General features: G+C 51.7%; 1 protein-coding gene across 1 annotated transcript; it reads left to right on the top strand.

Annotated features, from left to right (window-relative positions):
* The first annotated feature begins 272 nt into the window (after positions 1–272).
* On the top strand, positions 273–8,098 carry COCSUDRAFT_34497 (hypothetical protein). Its single transcript, XM_005642951.1, has 7 exons — positions 273–446; positions 1,112–1,198; positions 1,691–1,924; positions 2,728–2,904; positions 3,301–3,409; positions 3,780–3,864; positions 7,849–8,098. The coding sequence occupies exons 2-7, from the start codon at positions 1,145–1,147 to the stop codon at positions 7,859–7,861; spliced, it is 672 nt and encodes a 223-aa protein (XP_005643008.1). The 5' UTR covers positions 273–446; positions 1,112–1,144; the 3' UTR covers positions 7,862–8,098.
* Positions 8,099–8,355: the final 257 nt, after the last annotated feature.

Below are 8,355 nucleotides of genomic sequence, written 5' to 3'. Positions count from 1 at the left end.
TCAAGTGATGAGCTCGCCAGACAGCGCTGCAGTTTCATTAAAGGTTTAGCTAGCTAACTGACTTTCCAAGTCACTTGCAAGAGGTTTAGACTGCTCTTTGATACACGTAGCAAACCAGTGCACTTTATAGGAAATGCCTAACTGGATTGGCGTCCTCATGCAGAAAGCAGGGGCATGCAAAAGCTTGCGTGGAGCAGCACAGCAGCGATGAGTCATCGGCAACACCTGGTGTCCCCTACAGCAAAGTATTGGATCAATCTTCCGGCAGAAGACGTCACAATTCCAGCCTGCACTCCTCCGTACCAAGTCGGGAATAAGATAAAATTACATCTCCCCGCACCACACCAGCACGGCAGAGTCGCGGGAGGCAGCGGAACCCTGCAAACCTGTGATCGGGAGATCTAGGAGCGGGCAGCGTAAAGACCACCGTGAGCTCAGTTGAGAGGGTGAGTGGAGATTGGCATGGCCAATAAGGAAGTTATTGCCCCATTCATAGTGCCCGAGGTCCGGGAGTGCAACGGGGGCACAAGCGGGTCCACCCGAGATGTTGGGATGTTGTTATTCGTTGCCCTGCAGCTCACGGTCTGGCTCCTATATGCCACATAGGGGTCCAAAAGTGAGTTAAGTAGGGGTAGCTGAACTCTAGGCTTTCGAGACGCCGGAACCAGGGGACGTTGTTGTCAAAGGTCCTGCCCGGTACAGCTCGCAGGCGGGTCAGTCGTTGCTTCAGAGCAGAACGTTATCTGCCACATTACAGCGTTTGTCTCTAATTTCATTGCCACTCGGGTGCCGGGGGCCCGGCTCACGCGTAGTATCCATATCACAGATATTCTCGGGCACATCTTATAATATAGTGACAAACCTGCCTTAGCACCGCCTCCGTTCTGTGGAGGTGTTTGCATCAATAGTTTTGCTCACAAGTTATGATGTCCGAAAGAAAAGTCTGGCACTCATGCTGGAGTGGTGCAACCATCTGAAGGGCTCTTTGCCTCATTCTCATCTTGACAGGATCTTGCAAGTGCTGGCTTCGTTGCTCTTGGTGAGCTGCCCACAGCAATCCAGGCTCATACCATCTCTGAACAGCTCTTCTAAAGCAATTCGGTGTCTGCAGGCACATTAGGGGAGCACTGCCGAGGAGGCAGCCATGGCGCGCTGCCATCTTGCAGCAGCAGCAGCAGCAGCACTTATACTCTGCCTGGTAAGCAACACTCAAGAATCTCTTCCCACCTGCCAAATGAGCCTGCAGATTGCATGCCTCTGCTCAGATTTTGTCAGACCAGCCACGCATTACTACAGACACTTGCCTGACACTGAGACGCCTTTGGACTTGATTTCCATCTGTCAGTCCATGCATCAGGGGACACAGATCCCGACATGCATGTCTTTCATTACGAGCAGCCTCGGAAGAACACAAACAATTGCCAGCCACCCTATGTTGCCACAGTGACACTTATAATGCTGAGTAGTCAGCGCTTGAGAGCTCCAGCCCTGGTGGGTGGGGGCTGTACTGAGCACCATGCCCACGGTTGAACGGCTCTGGCTTGGATCTGGCGAGTCCATTAAGGGTTAGACTTTGTGGCAGCCTCAACCTGTAGCTTGCCTGCTGGTGCACCTTGCCACTGGCAGGAACAGCATGTGACTACTGATCTATTCTTGACAGGAGCCCTAAATAATCTCCTTTGTGTAACAGGTTGGGCAAGCAAGCGCGCAGGTGCCTGTGAATGTGACAGCCTTCGGGGTGACGCCCGTATTGGTTTACGGGCAGCCTGCCACCTACACGATTAACCTGGCCACCCCAGTGGGTCAACCCAGCCCCAACGTAGGGAACGCCGTCTTCCAGAACGCCACCAACACTCCGCTAATTTCATTCCCCATCACAGCTGGCCAGGCCGTGTCCGGCTGCACCGGCTCTGGATGTATCCTGGTAAGAACCTCTTTTGCCATTTCTTGCGTACTCATGGCCATTGCAGGATGTATTTATATTCACTGGTAGGCCTTGTGACTTTGCTTCAGGGTCCTAAAGTTTCGCAGGTCTAGGAAGGCCTTGTGGGTCTGATCTGCGCTGGGCCTGGGTGCATCGTGGTTAGACTTTCCTTCTTCTTGTCCATGCTCTTAAGCTTTCAGACTGTATGCTCCTTGCACTGGCATGGCAGGCTTAGAGAAAGCCAAGACCTTTCCTGGGTAGTTCTGGGGCGTCAACAGCACAGTCTAGTCTAAAAGGGACTTGCTTGGATTCTGGCTTGACAAGAACTAGACCCACAGCTTGCCTGATTGATAGATGTGCCTGAATTTGCCCCCTATGCACCGCCGGAGTTTTGAGGGGGGGCAGCAGCATCCAATGCAGGGAGTGCATGCATGAGTGTTTACTCGAGCTGCAATATGTGTCTCACTCTGCAGACTTTCAGCACCCCTGCATTAGTGGCTTCAGGCAGACATCTCCCGGCTTTACATTTGCCGCCAATCATGTTGACCATTTTGTTAGAATGGCTATGTTCGAGAAGATCTAGATGCCATTGGTCATACCTATGACTGGTGGAGAAAATGGAAGAAGTGTTATTATCAATATTGCGCGGACCTGTGTATGCCCTATGGCCCTCTGGGCTCTGGGTTCGCCACTCATATAGATTATTATGATTATGATTATTATAATTGCACGTTTTTCAGTCCTAATGACCGGGTGCATAAAGCAACACAGCTTTATCGTGACAATTGTAAATATGCGCGCAGGCCGTCTCTTTCACCGACGCCGGTACGGCCACCGGAGTGACATTCGGGGGGATCCTGCCAGCTGGAGTCTACAACGCCGTCCAAGCCGGATACACCGGGGGGACCGCCAACGGCGTCACCTTTACCGCAGCCGGCTCGCAGCCGAGCCTGCCGCTCAGCTCCTTCCAAGTGCTGCCGGTGCGCAGCGTTCCCTCCGTGCTCTTCAATTTTCATTACTCGTTTTTGGAATATTCATGAGGGAGTGAGCGGCATGCGCTGCTGGCAATTGTGACCTGCCCACAGCGCCAGCGCCTGTGACCGTAGTGCAGGATTTCTCAAGCAAGGCTAGCACAAATTCAGGGGTTGGCCTAATATAAGCAGTTGGCAGATCATGCAAATTGCCAAGAGGCAGCAACCCCACCAAGCCGCCACGCGCGTTGTATAGGGGTTCAGTCCTGAGAAGTGTATGCCCGCATCTTGCCATGGTCAGCAGGCTCAAGGACAGAGCATGCCTGCTAAAACTTGTCCATGTGAATTCCAATCAGCCGGCTGAGTCAGCGCTGACTAATCACCATTGCCTGTTTTGGCGCGCAGGCGTCCACTGAGTTCGAGACGGCGTTCACCCCCTTCACGCTCGCCAACTTCAGCTCCGCCATCAGCATCAACATCACCAACCTCAACAAGACCAATGTCGTCCCCGCAGGTGCGCGCACAATTGATAACAAGCCCTCCTCTCATTGCAGGCACTAATCGGAAAGATTTAGCTTGGAATCAAATGTGCACTCAAAGCTTGAAGCAGCCTGGTGTGAGGAGGTCTTCCTGATAGATAAGTATTTTGTACAAATTAGGAAAGTGACATGTGGCATCGCTGAGGTGGCAGCAACCAATCTGCGCATGCATGCGTTCTGGATGGATGCTGGAATACTATTCCTGCCTTGCATTGATTGTCTGTCTGGTCTGGTCAGTATCCATGCTGCTCAGCATGCTCGCTGCTGCTCCTAAACATCAGCGTGCTCTGACATCATGCCTCCATGCGCGGCAATCTGAATTCATAATCAAATTTGAAACCGCAGGCGCGGCGTACGCGGCATTCTACAAGGACCCGGCAGGAGCCAACACGCTGATCGGCAATTTCTCGCTCGTTTTCACGTCAGTCAGCGCCAACACTGCCAAGCTCACCTTCCCCGCCAGCTTCGACGCAGCTACCCTTTTCACCACCCCTGGACCCTACCGCCTGATCGAAACCTATTTCCCCACCCCCAACTTCACGCAGCCCACGCCGCTCATCATTGGCTTCACCGTCTCGGTGCGCCACCCCTTTATGCCTTATATATTCAGGGGTTTAGGGGAGTCTTCAGGGCTTTCATATATGCAGAAGTCTTTTGTTTTGCATTCTGCTGTAATACCAGGTATCTCTTGTCTGTGTGCCATGAAAGATATCAGTACACAGCTCAATTGAGTGTGTGATCAAATCAGTCAAGTCAGTGTACTGCTCAGGATTCCTTGTGCAGAGCTTGCAGTCATGAATGAAGGGACTCCCTTGAGTTTTGGAATCACTGATTGGTATGTGGGGTCACTCCTCGGTCATGAATTGCTGCATTATGTCGGGGTGGCATCTTAGAGATGGCTCTCTTGGCTTGCATGGACTTTTTGTACAATCGGCGATTGTATGTTGCAGCATTCTCTCGCCAGAACAGTGTTCGGATCCCAATTATTTACGGAATGCAGACATATGAGATGTGAAGATGGGCAGTGACAAACTCCCTACAACAGCAATGAGCCTCAGGTGGCTCCCAGCAGGTTGCCAAAAATGTAAATACAAAGGGCCCCGGCTGGCGGGAGGCGGCATAAATGCTGATCACCGTGCCCACGGCTGATTGGGTATTGCTTGGATCTGGCGAGTCCAACAAGGGGTAGCATTTTGCAGCCTTTCACTGCAGCTTGTCTGCAGGACGCACCGTGCCTCTCGGCAGGAAAAGCGTTAATGACAATAATATTACAAATGACGAATGAAGTGATTTCTGTGGGCAGGCCACAACGCCGTCCCCGCCGCCTCCACCCAGCGGTGTTCCTGCCCCACCGCCGCCCCCCTCAACCGGCGGCACCAAAACCACCATCTCCCTCTCGGTGCGCATCATTCACCCTTTCTTATCCATGCAGAGGGGGACAGCATATACTACTAGTATAGGGTAGCATTCGGTACCCGGTGACCTGCACTCTACGGACAGAATATCCTTTTGAAGAAAAATTCACCTGGGTATGCGGCTGCATTTGCCTGCCCATAAACAGCAAGTGCCTGGGTATGATTAATTTGCCCTTGATGTGCACCTTGTCCTGCTGCTTGGCGCTTCCCTTGCAGATTTGACATGGGGATCTTGGATCCTTGCACTACCCTTATACGCCTTCAGTATCAGATCACCTCTAGGGAGGGCATCCCAGCAAGCGTTGCAGGCGCGTGTGAAAGACAAGCATGGCTGGGGCAAAGGGGCCAATGAGTACTGAGATGTTTTCTATCCCATGCAGATTTTCTTCACGTACGCTCGGAGACGCCTCCTGAACTACGGAGGCTGCAGCCGCTCCGGCAGTCTGACATTCGTCACTGCCGTCAAGGGCCCCACCGCCGCACAGGCACGCCCCGCCAGACCGCGCTTCTATGATTTCACTAAATTATTTATATAACATGCATGCATGTTGGGATTTTCTGTATGCCATGTATGGTGGACACCCCAAGTAGAGGTCAAGTAAGGGCTTAGGGTCCAGAGGAAAGACCAGCCAGCCAAATTATACAACCATGTCAATTTAGACCCCCTGAGGTTCACAGCCCTTGTTGGAGTCTTGGGTATATCCGAGATGGAGTCATTACTGAGTTGTGAAGATAGGGGGGGGGCTGTAAATTTGCCCGGAGGTGTCCTTCGACCAAAGCTTGCGCTTGTGCTGCTGCCAGAGGAAGTCACTCGCCACTTACAAGGAATGGATGCAAATCTTTCTCCATAATATCAGCCTTGTGTCACCGTCTCCTATGTAGGGCATCATTCGGTAACAAGCCGTATTACTGACTTTCCCTGCCATGCCCTGTGCAGTTGCCGCCCGATGGCACGGTCACGATCTCTCTCCAGCCCGGCAACGTGGCGATCGGATCCGCGCCGGTTGTTCCCAACGCAGCGACCGGTGCCGCCACAGCCACCATTGTCCGCCCCTTCATCGACGGTGCAACCTACGGCTACGGATCCCACACCGGTACGCCCGTAGTTGGCATCTGTTTAAAATTTGCAGATATTGCGTCTGCAGTAAAGTTGCACAGCGGAGGCAGGAGCTGCATGCATGATGGTGTTAAAAAATGTGTGCACTTTGCTGCTGCTCAGAAAATGTGGCTCCCTTAAGTCCGCTGCCTTATGTTGATTGGGCTCTAAAGACTCTTGCATGTAGCAGCCATGCAGCCATGGGCGTGTCCTCTTACTGTCCACCTCTGACCAGCCTCCCCAGATACGGTCTATCTAGTCGTCATGCATGCTGTTCTGTGCAGCCACTGCCGTGCATTCCGCGCCGGTTATGGCCATTCTGCCAGTGATTGCAAGCTATGATATAGTTTTTTACTTCCAGTCGATCTAAATTTGGCAGTGTACTGTGGCAGTTGTGATTGCGCATTCGGCCGGTGCATGCAAACAAACAATTGATTTTCAATTCGAAATAGTCTGAATTTTTGGTCATGCTTCCGATGTACAGCCACGGCGGTGTATTCTGGCAGCACCAGTAGCACGTTCGGCCATTGCATGCAAACATAGATTTGATTTCGAATTCAAAGTAATCTAGTTTCTTAGCATATTTTTGGCTTTGCAGCCACGGCGGTGTATTCCGGCAGCACAAACGGCGCGTTCCTCCCGGCGCAAGTAACCGTCTCATTTGTCATCCCCAACGACTGCAACAACAAGGGCAACGCCAAAGGGGACCTCGTCAACCACGTCATTGGTGCGCGCCCCTTTTGTGTAGGGTTTAGGGGGCCAAGACCATTCTTGCAAAAAACCCTGAAATTTTTGAGATCTTGGTAAATTATGCGCGAGTGTCTTGTAACAGACGTGTCCAAAAGAGGGATGCATGTGATTGTGCTGATTTCCTCAATGCTTTTTTGCGGGTGCAGTCATACATGACTTTGCACCCAAAGTCGAATATTGACATTGTTGGTAGACAGGGACTGTAGGGGGACACGGCAGCTCTGTGCTTCATCCTCACTATGAGAATTTTTATTTTTTCATGGCCTTGAAGTAAAGGGGAAGTCAGCAAGTGTCTGAACTGGGTTGCATGTGTGCCGGGGTCCCAACCTGCTTTGCAGACAAAGTCATTGATCAGGAGTTTTGGGGCAGCCTCAGGTGTTGCATGCTGGATTTTCTTATGTTCTACTTTCTTATGTCGGTGGAATATGCCTGACATGGATGTTGTGTTGCCTGCACAGACTCGGTCGACTATGTTCTTGGAAAGGACTCGCACCAGCCAGGCTACGGGGCCGGCTACGGTTACGGAACCTCAGCCTTCGCAGGTATGCGCAGCTCCCCGTGCACTTTTCAAATTTGAAGCGGAAGTGTTCCTCGCATGCAAGCTTGCAGAACAGCATAATTGCTCCTAAAGGACTCGGAGGTGTGCACATATGAAGACACAACATGAGGCGCGCAAATTTCATGCTCAAAAGCAGCTCTGTTCTGCTTGACCTTGTGCAGAGCATATGCTTCCTTCCATCCGGGGTACTGAAGCACTAATGGCTGCAAGCAACCATCTGTAATTTGGTGATTGCGACGTATTTCCTTGCCATTTTTGTCTGACAAACCATGCTGGGTATTTGTGCAGGCACATTCACCACTGCCGGCAAGTGAGCAGACGCTGCAGAGCCGCTCGCCAATAAGCGCGAAATCGGACAAAGTTGCTTTTTTGACACATTTGATGGGCAGCCGAGAGCGGGCATGCAGCCGAGGGTGCCGCATGCATGCAGATGAACTCAGTGCCCAGCTAGCATTTCATTTGAAGGAAATTCTGCTGCCGAAACCAAAATCTCCAAACGGCGATCCTTGATCCTCGCATGCTGGCGGTTAATAGTCATGGATGGCATTTTGGATGCGGGCCTGGGCGCATTTCGAAGCACTGCTTTGAGAGCAGCATGCCATGCTGAGCGCTCTGCCAATAATGGGCCATAAAACCCTCCGGCAAGTTTTCATTCCGTGGGTTCAATGAGCTTCGTTGAAACGAGTATGACCAAGCCACAGCGGAACGTTTGCAGCAGCATATGCGCAGAATAGAGCCACGCATGTTTGCTTTCTTTGAGTTTCTTCGCATGCTATTGAAGGCACAAGTGGCGCAAAAGCACGCTGAATTGCAGAGTGGAATGAGTTTGAATGCAGCAGCTTGCCGTGACTCATGTTTTTTGTGCTCATCCACCCTTGTGCTGCGGCAAATCTGCATTCAACTTGGTCTACAATAATGTCCTTGCTGGACGTCTCTCGATGTCTGCTAGGCAAAGCATGCTTGCACTTGCTGCGTGACATGAAAATAGCACAAGGCAGAACCTTGCGCATGTAGAGTTTTCATTCTGCTACTGATCAGTGTGAGCACTGTCAAACCTCAAGCAAGCATATGCTCATGCTGGCATGCATACTCATTGGAGGC

The sequence above is a fragment of the Coccomyxa subellipsoidea genome, assembly GCF_000258705.1.
Source record: "Coccomyxa subellipsoidea C-169, whole genome shotgun sequence".
In the NCBI taxonomy this organism is placed as follows: Eukaryota; Viridiplantae; Chlorophyta; class Trebouxiophyceae; family Coccomyxaceae; genus Coccomyxa; species Coccomyxa subellipsoidea.
The sequence above is the reverse complement of the archived record's forward strand: the minus strand, read 5'-3'. Positions and strand labels throughout refer to the sequence as shown.